The 17239-nt window shown below is 39.7% G+C and overlaps 1 protein-coding gene across 4 annotated transcripts in view; it reads left to right on the top strand.

The window, feature by feature from the left end:
• The window catches only part of PCYT1B (phosphate cytidylyltransferase 1B, choline), an 85541-nt gene that overhangs the window by 32061 nt on the left and 36241 nt on the right, over positions 1-17239 (top strand). For all 4 annotated transcript variants that reach the window (XM_054472672.2, XM_054472673.2, XM_063659964.1 and 1 more), the window contains one exon: positions 7514-7630. In XM_054472672.2, coding sequence (XP_054328647.1) covers positions 7514-7630 — 117 coding nt within the window. The remainder of the gene's footprint in view (positions 1-7513; positions 7631-17239) is intronic.

Genomic DNA, 17239 nt, shown 5'->3' with positions numbered 1-17239 from the left:
TAACTGGGTGAAATTGAGCACCTGTACATTGCCTGTTGCCAAGCAGTTTAAGCAGTAATAAGATGGTGGTGTATTTTGAAATAATACAGGTCATTAGAGGGGGAGTGAGATGGAACAAAGATGAACTCCTGATCTTTAGAAGAGAAATTCTGCCCACTAACCTGAGGTGATGACCCTGGGAAATTATCTAAGAAAATCCGTGATGTTGATGAGTACCTAGCCAGGGTACTTCTGTTAGAAATTTCTTTATTTAGAACTTCAAATATCAGGCCAGGTGTGGTGGGTCATGCCTGTAATCCCAGCACTTTGGGAGGCCAAGGCGAGTGGATCACTTGAGGTCAGGAGTTCAAGACCAGCCTGGCCAACATGGTGAAACCCTATCTCTACTGAAAATACACAATTAGCCAGGTGTGGTGGTGTGTTCCCAGGTGATGCTGCTGCTGCTACTAGTCCTGGGACCACACTTTGAGAACCACAGCATAAGAGCAACTGTTGGCAGTGGTTAGAAGGAGTGGTAGGGAGATTATCCAATATCATAATTGTTGGAGCATTGTACTGTTAGCAGAAAAGCTCGGAGAATTTTTAAGAATCTTGCTGTTTGATTACTATTTAAGAAAACAAGAAAAACATTACTTTTTTGAAGGGTTTGTTCAAGAGTTTCAAGAAGGGTTTGGTCAAGAAGGGTTTGGTTTCAAGAGTTTCAAGAAGGGTTTGGTTTCAAGAGTAGTAAGCAATTTACCTGTTTGTGGCACTGTCTTCAGCGTGCCCTCAAAAAAGACAAAACATAGCAGAAATTGGTATTTGGTAATGCTCTTCAAGATTATAGTTTTTTGTTTGTTTTTCTTTTGTATTTTTAGTGGAGCTGGTTTCGCCATGTTGGCCAGGCTGGTCTTGAACTCCTGGACTCAAGTGATCTGCCCATCTCAGCCTCCCTAAGTATTGGGATTACAGGCATGAGCCACTGTGCCTGGCCTAGATTATAGCTATAACTGGACTCTCTTACCATCTCCTACACTAGCCATATTTTGTGACATAATATAATTGCCTAAAATGTGTTTTACAAATTTAGAACTGCCCAAACAGGGGCTGGGGGTACAAATTCTAGAAGAGGTAATGACAAATGCTGCCCATAGCTCTTAGCTTTTTGACCTTGTTTGTGAGGTCACAAGGGTGATGAAACTTCAAGAGAAAGAACAGAATAAATCAAAAAAGCAATCAGAATTGGCATCTTTGGTCTTAGCTAGTCCAGCTGTGGAGCTATGCACATACATGGTGTTGTATATATTCTGATGCATGGAGAATAAATCCTCTGTCTTGACATAAAGGAAAAGTCCAGGAGATTGTTTCGTAGGTTCCTTTTCATTAAAACTGCCTTTCTTTTCTCTCTCTCTCTTTTCTTTCTCTTTCTCTTTCTTTCTTTCTTTCTCTCTTTCTTTCTTTCTTTTTTCTTTTTGACAGGGTGTTGCTCTGTCACCCAGGCTGGAGTGCAGTGGTGCAATCACAGCTCACTACAGTCTTAACCTCCCAGGCTCAAGCGATCCTCCCAATTCAGCCTCCCAAGTAGCCTGGACCACAGGCATGTGCCACCATGCCTGGCTATTTTTTGTATTTTTTGTAGAGATGGGGTTTCACTATGTTGCCCAGGCTGGTCTCAAACTCCTGGACTCAAGCCATCTATCCACCTTAGCTTCCCAAAGTGCTGGGATTACAGGCATGAGCCACTGTACCCGGCCCTAAACTGACTTTTCTTAAAGGGAATCTCGGTTCTGATTTTCTATTTTCCTTTTCAAAAAGGAAGTTTGTATTATCTGTTTCCACAGTGTGTAGAATTTCCCTGACTACATTTTTCAAGAGCCGCCTTAATGAATCTGCCTTATTCATGTATCATCTGTGATGTAATTTACTTAATAATTTTTCTTTACATATACTCAGTGTTCTAAAACTTTAATGTATTTTAAAAAGCCAACATCAACCACTATCATTTACAGAAAATAATATCATTAGCTAGTATCACTGGCTAGTGATAAGCAGAAGGTAACTACAAAGTTTATATAAAACTACATAAATTGTATAAAATAAATATGTAACTATAAGATTTTAAAAGCTTAACTTGTGCCACCTTTTTTGTACATCAGTTATACAAAAAACAGTACTAGTTGCCATAATTACTGGGTGTTTAATAATAGTTTCTGTTTTGTTTTAAAGACAAGAATTCATATCAGCATGTAGTTTTCTAGCAGGTACCAACAAGGTAGAAGAAAGAGTGGTGAGTTTGATTTGCACTCAAACATTATTGTAAATTGGTTGTATGACATTGGGTAAGATGCTTAACTTCGCTGAGCCTCCATTTGCCCATCCATGAAATGATAAGTCTACTTTCACCTGGCTCCCTCATAGGGTTGATGCAAAGATTAAGTGAAATACATGTGTTTTGTGAATTGTATGTATTTCTAAGGTACTGTTTAAATGCCTTAAAATAGCCACAATCCAAGCCTTGTTAATAGCCATAATCAAAGATGATCAATCACTATTTTATTGTTGCTTGAATCTGAAGCAAATACCAAAAAACGTCTAACATACCCCACAATAGTGTGAATTTAAACGTAACGTGGTTGGTGATTGCCTCCTGTTTGGCTGTATGGCAGGTGTGTGTTTAACTTTTTAAACAACTGCCAAACTGCTTTCCAAAGCGATTGTACCACTTTAAATTCCTATGTGCAGTTTATGAGTATTCCAGTTGCTCTGCATTCTCACCATCACTTGGTATGGTCAATTAAAAAACATTTTTTAGCCATTCTAGTGTGTATGAAGTATTACCTCATTGTGGTTTTCATTTGTATTTCCCTAATGACTAACGTTATTGAGGATCTTCTCTTGTGTTTATTTGCCATCCTTGTATTTATTTTCTTTAGCGAAATGTCTGTTCGATATTTTTGCTTTATTTAACTGGGTGGTGGGTTGTTCATCTTACTGAGTTTTGAGAGTTCTTTATATATTCTAGATACAAGTCCTATATTTCGCAAATATTTTCTCCCAGTCTATGACTCACCTTTTCATTTTTGTAAAAATGTCTTTTGAAGAGTAAACGTCATGAGTCTCACAGGTTGCATTTAAGGTGTCACCCCAGGCTCAGTTCTCATCTGGAGGCTGACTGTTGTTAGATCTGCTTCCAAGCTCACTCAGGTTGTTACCAGAATTTATTTCCTTGTGACTGTAAGATCAAGGGGTCAGCTTCTTACCAGTTGTCGGCCAGAGGCCACCCTCAGCTCATAGAGGCCACCTGCAGGTCCTTGCCATGTGGCCCTCTCCATAGACCCTTTCACAACATGGCAGCTTGCTTCTTCAAAGCCACCAGTACAGAAAGACAGTAAGTCTGCTAGCAAGATGGACTCTTTTTCTTTTTTTTCTTTTCTTTTTTTTTTTTTTTTTTGACAAAGTTTCATTCTTGTTGCCCAGGCTGGAATGCAGTGGTGTGATCTCGGCTCATTGCAACCTCCGCCTCCCAGGTTCAAGAGATCCTCCTGCCTCAGCCTCCCAAGTAGCTGGGATTACAAGCATCTGTCACCACGCCAGGCTAATTTTTTGTATTTTTATTAGATACGGGGTTTCAGCATGTTGGCCAGGCTGGTATCAAACTTCTGACCTCAGGTAATCCACCCACCTCGGCCTCCCAAAGTGCTGGGATTACAAGTGTGAGCCACCACGCCTGGCCAAGATGGAGTCTTATAATGTAACATAATCATGGGAATAATGTCTACCACCTTTCCCATATTCTACTGATTAGAAGCAAGTCACAGGTCCCACATGCACTTCAAGGGGCGGGAATTACACAAAGGCATGGGCGCCAGGAGGCAGAGATCATTAGGAGCCACCTTAACATCTCTCCACCATAGCCATGCAATAGTTGTACTCTGACATCTTTTTTTGTTTTCAATTGGCTCCTGGTCATTGCCAAACCTCCAGCTTCACAGGTCAGTGGTATCTCACATAGATGCTCTGGAGAGTCCCCAGATGCCTAAAAGCATATCCAGAAAAATCTCAAACAAAAGATTAAAACAGATCAACATACAAACTAAAAAGCCATACTCTTTTTTTTTTAAAGCTTTATTGTAGAGTATTTCAAACACACACAGAAGTAGAACAATATAATGAACCTTCCTGTGCCTGTCACTCATACCTAACAACCACTAACCCATGGCCAGTCTTGCACCATGCACACCTCTGTCTACTCTGTCCTCTTGAATGATTTGAAACAAAATCCCAGACTTCCTAGCATTCTGTATATATGTCTGAAAAATAAGAACTCTGGTTTTATTAAACATAACCACTGTATCATGATCTTACCTGAAAAAACAATAATTCTTTGATATCACCAAATATTCAGTGTTCCAATTTCTAATTATCTTATGTCATCATTTATATATAGCTTGTTTGAACTCAATAATGTCCATACTTTACAGTAGGTTGATATGTTTTTTAAATCTCTTTCAATCTGCAGATCCCCGTTTCACTTCTCTTTTTCTTTCTCTCTCTCTCTTTTTTGCCTTGAAGTTTATTTGTTGAAGAGATGAAAGATCAGGGTCCTTTTTTGGCAGGGAGGGGAGTCCTGGAGAGTTTCCCACAGTCTGGAAATTGCTGACACACCACAATTTTTAAAAGTGAGCTTATTGCAAAATCAACTTTGTAAATACTCTTCAGATTTACTAAATGGCCTTTTTCTCAGTAATTACATCTTCTTTCTTTACTTTTCTTTCCTCCCTGCTTCCTGAATTCATTTCTCTTGATCACCTCTGAATCAATAACAAAAAGTTTTACAAAACTGCCATCTGCTTTCCCCTGGGGTTTAGATCTTAAAACAAATTTTCCTCAATTGAATTCAAATTGAATAAGAACATTGAAAGCAAGGCTCCCTCATTAGACAGTTTGTTATTTCAAAGCATTTTCTATTTACTGTGCCTTATTTAGAATACAGCATAATCCTATGAAGGCAATTCTGTTTGTTCAAAATTGTGTATAATTGGAAATAATTGCAATTCCCTATCTGACATAAAGTCTCTCAACTTTTTTTATTAGAGAAATTTAATTTATTAGAAACATTGTACCATCTGAATCTATTAATGTAACATTTCTTTATGTTCCAAATTAATGAGGTTGCATTGCATCAAGAAATAATCACAATTTTAAATCTAAGTCTTAAAGATCATTTAACAGAAGTTGGCATTGATTTCTTTTTTTTAAATTTATTTTTATAACATCAATGTAATACATGCATATATATATATAATTTGAGACATGGTCTATCTCTGCCACCCAGGCTGGAGTGCAGTGGCGCAATCTCAGCTCATTGCAGCCTCCACCTCCTGAGTTCAAGTGATTCTACTGCCTCAGCCTCCCGAGTAGCTAGTATTACAGGTGCCTACCACTATATCTGGCTAATTTTTGTATTTTTAGTAGAAACAGGGTTTCACCATGTTGGCCAGGCTGGTCTGGAACTCCTGACCTCAAGTGATCCACAGCCTCCCAAAGTGCGTGGATTACGGGCTTGAGCCACCACGCCCAGCTATTTTTAAAAGTCAGTAGTACTCTCAGCTTATAAAGAAAACTAGCAGTCCCTTTCTCCACCGTCTTCACCCCTGATTCTTATTCCCTGTAGGCACTCAACACTTGACTATCAACTTTCCATAATGTTGTTGACATCTCTCATCCATTGTCATTGCCTTTCTTGTTTTCTCTGCCCTTGGGAGGATTATATCTTTTTAACTTAACTTGTAACTTTAACTTTTAACTCTTAACTCTTTAACTTTTAACTCTTAGTAATTGTTGTGGTGTTTCTGGGAGAAAGTAGAGATAATGTGTATGTTCAGTTCACCATATTTAACTGATAGTCTTTGTATTTCTTTTTAAAGAACATTATTAGCTCATGCCTGTAATCCCAGCACTTTGGGAGGCTGAGGCGGGCAGATCACAAGGTCAGGAATTTGAGACTAGCCTGGCCCCCATGGTGAAACCCTGTCTCTACTAAAAATACAAAAATTAGCTGGATGTGGTGCTGAGTGCCTGTAATCCCAGCTACTTGGGAGGCTGAGGCAGGAGAATTGCTTGAACCCGGGAGGTAGATGTTGCAGTGAGCTGAGATTGTGCCACCGCACTCCAGCCTGGGCGACAGAGCAAGACTCTGGTCTCAAAAAGAAAAAAAAAAAAGAAAAGGAAACAAAAAACACTATTGTGGCCACATATGTCTCTTTCCTTCTCACTACAATAATAAAATGTCTCTATGTTGTTTGTAGCCGTGGAGATGAGGTAACAAGGGTGCTTAAAATGAGAGCACTTTGATATGAGAAACTACTTCTTTCTCCTGTCATCCATTTTTGAATCTTCTTCTTGGATTTTCACATTCTAGTTCCTTTGTTGAGAGTCTAGAAAGGTGTCATGGTTGGTAAAATATATAGAATTTTCTATATAAATGTAGCAGGCATCTTCCAGAGTATCATGATGGGGATATAACAGAGCTTCAACTTCCTTCCTCCAACCAGTTAAAAAGAATAATTTTGTGACTTGCTTTGTCTACCAAATTGATGGAAGTCTATACCCAATTTCTCTCTCTGACTTGGAGGGGATGGGTCTTTGGCCTGGCTGAGCGATAGTGTTATCCTGGTCTCCTGGTTCCTAGGGGTGCTGTACTGAAGTGTGTCCCTCTTCCTCTTGGAACAGCACTTTTTAGAGCACTATATGCCACTGTCTGTGTGACCTCTTCACTTTTGACCTTTCTTCCTAGGAAGGACTATAGTGCTGGTTGTTCATCTTCAGCCCTGAGCACCACTTCTACATGCAACATTACATCCTGACTCTCCTCCCTTTGAGGCATATGTCCCTAATCTCTTATTATACCAAAGAGGTTAGGGAGTGGCCTTGCAGTGGCATGCTAGTAAAGGTTTAACGGCTGGTCCTCTAGCGGGAAATAAGCCCTGATTTGTAGCATTTGCCAATTTCTGTCATGGAAGCACTCTACCGTGGCTGACTTCAGGCTACCAACGTGACCTGGAGTTGGGAAGAAAGGTGTAAGGTGAGCCATGTGAGCAGATTCCAGTACATCATTGCCTTTGGGAACAGGGACTTGGGGTCTTCATTCAGGACTGCCACACTCAAGGATGAAGCCATTTGCCTTTTCCATTGAGCTCCTCAGTTACTCCTGCCTATGTGTTCCAGCTGGGCTGACTCTGCCGGCTCAGGCACCTAGACTCCACTCTGGGTCAAGAGAACTCCTCAGTGCTCTGTGTTTGTCTCTTCTGTTGGCTAAAATAGTGTGTTCCGTGGTTTGATCTTAATTTTGTTATGTTTTTGCTCCGCTTTGATGTCTTCAGAAGAACCTCTTTAAAATCAATTTCGTGCACTGATATGAAACTGATGGTATGTAGAGATTGTGTCTTATCCAGAAAGTTTCTTACGACTGATGGAAGGTAACTGGGATTCCTCATTCTGCAGTTCTGTTAACAGTGTTTTCTTTCTCCCACAGCTGACAGGCCTGTCAGAGTATACGCCGATGGAATATTTGACCTCTTCCACTCAGGTCACGCAAGAGCCCTTATGCAAGCAAAAACACTGTTTCCCAACAGCTACTTGTTGGTAGGAGGTAAGAAGTGCATTTTCTTTTTGTCTAGAAAACTGTTTTATAATATGCTTTCTGAAAAGAGCCCCTTTCAGTGAGATTCAGTAAAATCTCACATTGTTAATGCTTCCAATTCAGCCCATACTGGCTCGCTTGTTCACTGCCTGAAATTTAAAATGATGTTTGAAAAACCATAGGGGAAGTTACATTATGGGATTGTATAACCCTGATCCTCAGAGAGAGATGGACTGATAGTACCACCAAGGGTAAATGCTTCATGTTTTCCCTTGATGCCTTTCTCCTAGTGTTTAAGGCTTGATCCAAATTATGTTCCTAAAATTTTCTAGAGGGATAAGAGAAGCAATATTATTCTGATTTCAAATCTCAAAGAGCTAAAGGGAGTTAGGATGATGAAGAACAAACAAGGTCATTATCTATTTCTTTTGTGTGACCCGCAGCACTTAAGACAATGTTGTGCTAACACTAGTGGCTTGTAACAGCCCCACTTAGTTGAATTTGTGGCAGTGTGTTAAAGACATGGAGATTTATATACCGAGGTGATCTTGGTTCACAACGAAGGGACCAATTTACTCGCTAAGTCTATGGAAAGAGAAGGATCATTAGATGTGGATTGAAATTTTCCTCCTCCAGGAGGCCTAACTATTTCTTTTCAGCTAAAAGGGATAGTACCTGACTAGGAAGACCTGTATTTCACTTGTGCAGCTTCTGGAAGGAGCATATTCATTCAGAGTAATCAGTTTTTGTGGCACATAAACTAGGCGCCATCAAGTCTTACACCTCTACTGGGGGAAAAAAGTACTGGTAAGAGACTACATAACTGTTTTTTAAAGAATTTTGTTACCTTCTGCAATTAAAAACCACTTGTTGTTTGTTTGTTTGAGACGGAATCTCATTCTGTCGCCCAACTGGAGTGCAGTGGTGCAATCTTGACTCACTGCAACCTCTGCCTCCTGGGTTCAAGTGATTCTTCCACCTCAGCCTCCTTCATAGCTGGGATTACAGGCACGCACCACCATGCCCAGCTAATTTTTTTTGTATTTTTAGTAGAGATGGGGTTTTGCCATGTTGTCCAGGCTGGTCTTGAACTCCTGACCTCAGGTGATCCACCCACCTCAGCCTCCCAAAGTGCTGGCATTACAGGCATGAGCCACCGTGCCCAGCCAAAAACCACTTGTTGGAAATTTAAGAGGAACTCTTCTGCAGATTTTGCCAAGGGTGGTGACCACAGGACCATTGAATGGAGTTCTTTCCAGAAGGAAGAAATGGTGAAAGGCAATGGTTACTGGGCAAGTCATGCAGAGGGAACCCAAAACAGGCAGAGAACCCAACCCTTGCTTACTTCCCTTTAGCCTGAAAACCATTCCTTGAGAGAGCACTACCACCTGGAGTCTGGTCCTAGGCTACTGGGGCCCTGGAGAGACCTCTGCAGTGTTTGGGCTTTGGTCATTTGGGTGGCCTAAGTTTGGAGGTGGTTAGGTGTGGGTCACAGTTAACAGGAACACTAGCTGTGGCCCTGGGTTATCACATCCAAGGTAAGATCAAAGGAAATGTGTAGCTTCCAGTACGTTCTTGTAAATTGGAGAAGGCAGTCAGTTAATATCAGCAGCTCTCTGGGTCATTAGGCAACAGTGGTTTCACTGACTCACTGATTTCTTCATCCAAAAACTTTTTTTTTTTTTTGAGATGGAGTCTTGCTCTGTCAACCAGGCTGGAGCACAATGGCATGATCTCGGCTCACTGTAACCTCCGCCTCCCAGGTTCAAGTGATTCTCCTGCCTCAGCCTCCCAAGTAGCTGGGATTACAGGTGCGTGCCACCATGCCTGGCTAATTTTTGTATTTTTAGTAGACACAGGGTTTCATCATGTTGGTCAGGCTGGTCTTGAACTCCTGACCTCATGATCCACCTGCCTCAGCCTCCCAAAGTGCTGGATTACAGGCACATGCCACCATGCCTGGCTAATTTTTTGTATTTTTAGTAGAGACAGCATTTCACCATGTTGGCCAGGTCTCGAACTCCTGGCCTCAGGTGATCCACCCACCTCAGCCTCCCAAAGTGCTAGGATTACAGGCATGAGCCACCGCTCCCGGCCCCTTCATCTAACAACTCTTTATTGAACTCTTACTATGTGCCAGGCATTTTTCTGTACACTGGGGATGCAGCCATGAACAAAACAGACTATGTCCTCAGAGAACTTGGAGTCTGAGGGAGAGGCAGTCATTGCCCACTGAACAAGTAAATATGTAGTAGTGGTACTATGAAGAAATACAGGATAAGAGAAAAGAGTGACTGGGTGGAGGAAGGAGGGATGTTTTATGTATAAAGGTCAGGGAAGACCTCTCTGAGGAGGGGACATTTGTGCAGAGACCTGAATGAAATAAAAGCACTCAAAAGCCAGAACATCCAGTCTTCCTCATGCAGGGTTCTCACCAGTCAAGACGACAGTGTGAGGCAAGCAGAGAAGACATGGTGACATGTTAGTTTTTTGATTTGTGTGTCTTAAGCAGGCTTTCCATAAAAGCACAGATGATTCAATACTCAGGGAAATTAATATGGGCAGAAGTTTGGAGCCAAGAAATAAAGCAGAAGAGAAGGAGAAAAATTTCAATAAGAAATCCTGGACTTTTTAGCAGCTATAGCAAAGGGGGCCACACAGTCATTCTATCACTCTCAAACTCTAGAAGCTGAATTGTACCATCAGGAAGAACTAGTTTTTCCTGCCTGAGTTCTGAGATAACTGTTTCAGAGGGTCACTGTGTAAGGGGCATTGAGTAATCCAAAGAACGATGTCCTCTATAGTAGGTTTACACATAAATTCAGATACTCCCTTAATGGCTATTACATGGGTTGTGGAAGCCAAGGGCGTATTGAACTACTCGGATGACCATGAGACTGTATCCTTTGGTAAGTGACAAGGACTGGAGTACAGAAAGAAAATAAAACAATACAGCATCAAGCTATAAAGAAATAGTACGTAGACTTCTGGGAACCGTGACAGAGTAAGAGTGAAAGCTGGGCATGGTGGTGCATGCCTGTAGTGCCAGCTACCCAGGAGACTGAGGCAAGAGGATCACCTGGACCCAGGAGTTCAAGGGCATAGTGAGCTATGATTGTACCTATGCATAGCTATTGCACTCCAGCCTGCACAACACAGTGAGACTTCATCTCTAAAACAAACAAGAAAAACACCAACCATGGGCAACACAAACAATAATAAATAATTTCAGTGTGTTCTTTTCTCTGTAGATTTCTTATTCTTATCATCTCATTTAAAATAATCGAATTGTAATACTATGAAATATCTTCTAACCACTCCGTTAATAAAATTCAATGACATCCTGGCTGGGCGCAGTGGCTCACACCTGTCATCCCAGCACTTTGGGAGGCTGAGTTGGGTGAATCATCTGAGGTCAGGAGTTCGAGACCAGCCTGGCCAATGTGGTGAAACCCTGTCTCTACTAAAAATACAACAAAAAATTAGCCTGGCATGGTGGTGCACACCTGTAGTCCCAGCTACTTGGGAGGCTGAGGCAGGAGGATTGCTTGAACCTGGGAGGCGGAGGTTGCAGTGAGCCGAGATCGTGCCACTGCACTCCAGTCTGGACCACAGAGTGAGATTCTGTCTCAAAAAAAAAAAAAATTCAGTGACATCCTATATTTCATATGTCTCCATTAATTTAATATTTGATCCCAAGTCTGTTAGATGGAATCTCTAACCTCCTGTGTATAGGCAGACTGCTATGGGGGTGTGGTATAAGAGCTCAAATCCCAAGAGTGGCATTGCTGTCAGGGTGTGATTTCCCAAACGGTGAATGCCTTTTGGTAAAATTGTAAACAAAACAAAGTGCAATCTTCCTTTGATGTATGTAGTAATTGCCTTCCTCTAAAATTCTGTGTCTATCATAACTGTTGCAGAAATACTTTGTGATTGTATACAAAACAAAGGCAGATTCTAGACTCAAATAATTTTATTTTTCTAAGTTTTTTATTTAATCATTTTTTTTTTAGAGATAGGGTCTTGCTCTGTCTCCCAGGCTGAAGTGCAGTGGAGCAATCACAGCTCACTGCAGCCTCAAACTCCTGGGCTCAGGTGATCCTCCCATCTTAGCCTCTCAAGTAGCTGGGACTATAGGCACGTGCCACCATGCCTGGCTAATTTTTCTGTTTTTGTTTATTGTAGAGATGGGATTTCACAATGTTGCCCAGGCTGGTCTCAAACTCTTGGGCTCAAGTGATCCTCTGGCCTAGGTGTCCCAAAATGCTGGGATTACAGGCATGAGCTAGCACACTCAACCTCAAATAATTTTAAATATTATGCAGGGACTTTAAAAAATCTTGCAGGATGTGGGAAAATTCTCATGTGGAGCTGCCACATGCATTGCAAGATGTCTAGCTTCATTGGCCCCTGCCCACTGAATGCCGGTAGCTGCCTCCAACCATTATGACAACTAAAGATGGCCCACAGATTTCCAAAATGCTTCCTAGAGAATGATGAAATCCTTGTTGAGGACCACTGTCTTAGACTAGGAGTCTTGAAATTTTGTTCCCCACAATCTCTAAAAGAATTTTGAAAAATCCGTATACCTTCTTATATAGTTTAAAGTAGATATCTAAAATTTATATATCAGGCCGGGTGCAGTGGCTCACGCCTGTAATCCCAGCACTTTTTGAGGCCGAGGCAGGCAGATCACATGAGGTCAGGAGTTCTAAACCAGCCTGGCCAACATGGTGAAACCCCGTCTCTACTAAAAATACAAAAATTAGCTGGGTATGGTGGCAGGTGCCTGTAATCCCAGCTATTCAGGAGGCTGAGGCACTAGAGTCGCTTGAACCTGGCAGGTGGAGGTTTCAGGGAGCTGATTGCGCCACTGTACCCCAGCCTGAGCGACAGAGCAAGATGCCATCTCAAATAAATAAATAAATAAATAAATAAATAAATAAAAAAAATAAGTAAATAAAATTTAGATATCTGCTTCTTAATTTAAGTAGTTATAAAAGATGTAAATTCTGGAATATTGTGTTAACCTTTTTAAAAATTAATAAACTTTATTTTTTAGAGAAGTTTTAGGTTCACAGAAAAATTGACTGGAAAGCACAGCGAATCCTTGTATACTCCTTTCCTGCACAGGCACAACCTCCCCTACTATGAATATCCTGCCCCAGCCTGATGCATTTGTTACAATCCATTAGCCTACACTGACACGTCATTATCACCTCAAGTCCACAGTTTACATTAGGGTTCACTCTTAACGTTATACCTTCTATGGGTTTGGATAAAATTTTACATTGTCCAAACTCATAGATGTACATTGTATAATGACAGGTATCCACAATGATAGTATCATACAGATACTATTTTTACTGCCCTAAAAATCCTCTATGCTCTACCTATTCATCTCTTCCTCCCTGTAACCCCTGACAACCACTGTTCTTTTTAGTGTAGTTTTACTTTTTCTAGAGCATCATATAATTAGAATTATACAGCATGTAGCTTTTTCAGATTGGCTTCTTTTACTTCATAATATTCAATTAATGCTCCTCAACGTCTTTTCATGGCTTGCTAGCTCATTTCTTTTTGGTGCTGAATAATGTTCCATTGTCTGGATGTACCACAGTTTATCCATTCATCTGCCGAAGGACATCTTAGTGGCTTCTGCATTTTGGCAAATATGAATAAAGTTGCTATAAGCATCCGTGTGGAGGTTTTTGTATGGACATACATTTTCAGTTCATTTGGATAAATATCAAGGAGTGGGTATGGCTCAGAGGTAGAGCATTCAACTGCAGATCGAAGTGGCTGTACCATTTTGCATTCCCACCAGCAATAAATGAGAGCTCCTGTTGCTTCATGTCCTTGCCAGCATTTGGTGGTATCAATGTTTTGGACTTTTGCCATTCTAATAGGTGTATAGTAGGTTGTTTTAATTTTCAATTTCCTAGTGACATATGATACTGAACATTTTTCATGTGCTTCCTGGCCATCTGTAGATCTTCTTTGAAGAGGTAGCTGTTAAGGTCTGTAGCCCATTTTTTAAAATCCAGCTGTTTGTTTTCTTATTGTTGAGTTTTAGAGTTCTTTGTATATTTTGGGTAACAGTCCTTTATCAGTTGTATCATTTTCAAATATTTTCTCCCAGTCTATGTCTTTTTTTTTTTTTTTTTTCGAGACAGATTTTCTCTCTGTTGCCCAGGCTGCAGTGTAGTGGCACGATCTTGGCTTACTGCAACCTCTGCCTCCCAGGTTCAAGCAATTCTTGTGTCTCAGCCTCCCGAGTAGCTGGGATTACAGGCATGTGCCACCACACCTGGCTAATTTTTGTATTTTTAGTAGAGACAGGGTTTCACCATGTTGGCCAGGCTGGTCTTGATCTCCTGACCTCAGGTGATCCACCCACCTCGGCCTCCCAAAGTGCTGGGACTACAGGCGTGAGCCACCGCACCCGGCCCCCAGTCTATGCCTTGTTTCCTCATTCTCCTAACATTGTCTCTTGCAGAACAGAAGTTTTTAATTTTAATGAAGTCCACCTTATCAATTGTTTCTGTCGCGGTTCATGCCTTTGGTGTTGTATCTAAAAAGCCACCACCATACCCAGAAGAAACCCATCTGGGTTTTCTTCTGTAGAGTTTTATAGTTTGGCATTTTACATTTACATATAGTTTGGCATTTACATTTGATTTTTGTGAAGGATGTAAGGTTATGTCTAGATTAATTTTTTTTTTTTGCATGTGAATATCCATTTGTTCCATTTGTTGAAAGGTCTATGTTTGCTTGCCTTTGCTCCTTTGTCAAATATTGGCTCTCTGTATATTTGTCTGGGTCTATTTCTGGGCTTTCTGTCTGTTCCATTGATGTATTTGTCTGTTCTTTTTGCCAATACCACACTGTCTTGATTACTGTAGCTTTTTTTTTTTTCTTTTATTATTATTTATTATTATTAAACTTTAGGTTTTATGGTACATGTGCGCAATGTGCAGGTAAGTTACATATGTATACATGTGCCATGCTGGTGATTACTGTAGCTTTATAGTAGGTTTTTAAGTCAGATAGTGTCAGTTTTCTGACACTTTCTTCTCCTTCAATATCAATTTGGTTTTTCTGGATCTTTTTCCTTTCCATATAAACTTTTATTTTTATTTTTATGTATTTTTTAAGAGACAGGGTTTTTCTCTGTCACTTTGAGGCCCTACTTGAGCTCCTGGAGGTAAAACTCACAAAAGTATTTGTCTCCCGGCTTCTTGAACTCTTAGACTTGTCCACACTGAGGTGCCAGTGATTTGTCGGTTTAAATTTTCCTATTCCAGCACTGGTTCCTGGGGAGGTAGCTCTGCTTGTGGGCTCCTGCTCTAGTAAGCTAATATTCTCTCTATCTGCCTGTTTCTCTCTCCAGTTTTGGGAGTAATGGTTTGCCCTGTGACCTCAGTTCTCTGATGGATCTAAGAAGACTTGTAGATTTGTCAGTTTGTTCAGTTTTTACTTGTTGTCAGGACTGAGTGGCCACTTTTAAGCTCCTTACCTACCAGACTGGAAACCAGAAATCCAATATTGACATTTTAAAACAAAATTATGGGTCAGGTGCAATGGCTCACGCCTGTAATCCCAGCACTTTGGGAGGCCGAGGTGGGTGGATCACTTGAGGTCAAGAGTTCGAGACCAGACCAGCCTGGCCAACATGATGAAACCCCATCTCTACTAGAAATACAAAAATACTAGCCAGGCATGCGCCTGTAGTCCCAGCTACTAGGGAGGCTGAGGCAGGAGAATCACTTGAACCCGGGAAGCGGAGGTTGCCATGAGCTGAGATCGCGCCACTGGACTCCAGCCTGGGTGACAGAGCGAGACTCCATCTCCAACAAACAAATAAATACATAAATAAAAAACAAAATTGTTACCCAATCACTTTAATGCATCTATTGGCATCTAAATACTATAATGCTTTGAAATATATCATCAAAAATTTATAAAACATATAACAAGCTATTTTTTAACTTTTAAATATTTATGTTTCATTTTTTCTCCTCAAGCTTATATTTTCACTCTGCTTTTCTCCCATAATTTTTCCTAATGTGATATGTTTTAATGTTTGCAAATCTTTTAGCGATCACTGTATCATACTACTCTGAAACAAAAATATGTATATAAATTAGAGCATAACTAACCAAAGCACCACATTATATACACTTTGATAAATAATTATTAACACAGACATAAATTTGGACAGCAATGTATCTCTTAATGAGATGAATAGTATGTACCTGGAGATGTACTTATGGATGAATATAACTGACTGCTAGAACGAGGCAGGGTTTAACATCAATTTTATCCCTATTTTTTCCTTGTCATAGTTATAAGTGCTGAAATATGCTGTTCATGCAAATGTGTAGATAGAATGGAAGGAGTTTGTTATGGTGATGCCACTCAATTCTTTGAACTTCTGAGTTATTTACCAAAAATAACAACATAATTTATTATTATTATTGCCATCAAAAGTAATTTTAATGCTCTATCAAGTGACAATTTGTTAAGGTCCTCCTTCAAATTTGTTGCAAGGAATGGATTAGAAATGACCTGACCTGCAAAAGGATTTGTTGCCAAGCTATTAGAATCATTTGCTTTTTCTCTTTCTGGGAATTCTAACAAAAGGCTATATCAAGACTTATTAAATGACTCTTAATTATATCCCTTATTCTTTTACTTGAAAGCAACTTATTCAAGCCAGAAAGGGTTGAGGAAATGGAAATATTAGTAATTTAATTACACCATTGCCAATCAAGTAATTTTTGATAAAATGCTTTCAACCTTTTTTAAAAAACAAAATCTCAGGGCTACAGTTTTAGATTACTAACTTTGCAGAAAGCACCATCCAACCAAATTGGCAAAACCAGTCCTCATTGTCAAACCTACTAAAAATCTACAAACCAAGAAAATGTCTTTTCAATTCAAATGCATTAATATATTTTCAGCTCAAATGTATGAGTGTATTTTCAGTTCAAATATATTAATGTATTTCAAGAAGCTTTATAAAAAACACTCAAAAATAAATGATAGAATGGATTATGTAAAATAGAATCAGTCAAGATTAAAATGATGTAGATCTAATATAATAAGTTATAAACAAGACAAGGCAATAAATCGATGCACTTAATTTGTAGTAATGCAATGTAATTTATAGATAAAATTATGTGATATTTATAGGAAGAAGAGTATGATTTTTAAAAGGCATGTTATTCCCTCTCTAAATATTGGCACACATGTGTGTGAGTGTGTGTGTGTGTGTGTGTGTGTGTATCAAATTCTAGTGTTTGCCTTTTGGGAATAATCAAATAAATATGAAAAACAGAAATAGTTATCTTTAGTAGATACCATGACTAAACTTTTCCTATGTATTTAAAGATAGAAAGGGGGCATATATTATTAAAAAGTAATTGGTCTGGAGGCAGATAATAATTTTATTTTTTGTTATAAAGAGGTAGAAAATAAACATTATAGAGAATGAGATGAATTAGGATGACCTGTAAATAGAATAAATATTTTATGATATAAGTTGATAACACAGGTTTTTAACTTCCTTTTTGAGTAATGCGTATGAAGTCTGTAAAAAATTATGTAAATGTT

This window comes from Pongo pygmaeus, chromosome X (assembly GCF_028885625.2).
Source record: "Pongo pygmaeus isolate AG05252 chromosome X, NHGRI_mPonPyg2-v2.0_pri, whole genome shotgun sequence".
Classification (NCBI taxonomy): domain Eukaryota; kingdom Metazoa; phylum Chordata; class Mammalia; order Primates; family Hominidae; genus Pongo; species Pongo pygmaeus.
This window is presented reverse-complemented; position numbering and strand designations above follow the sequence as displayed.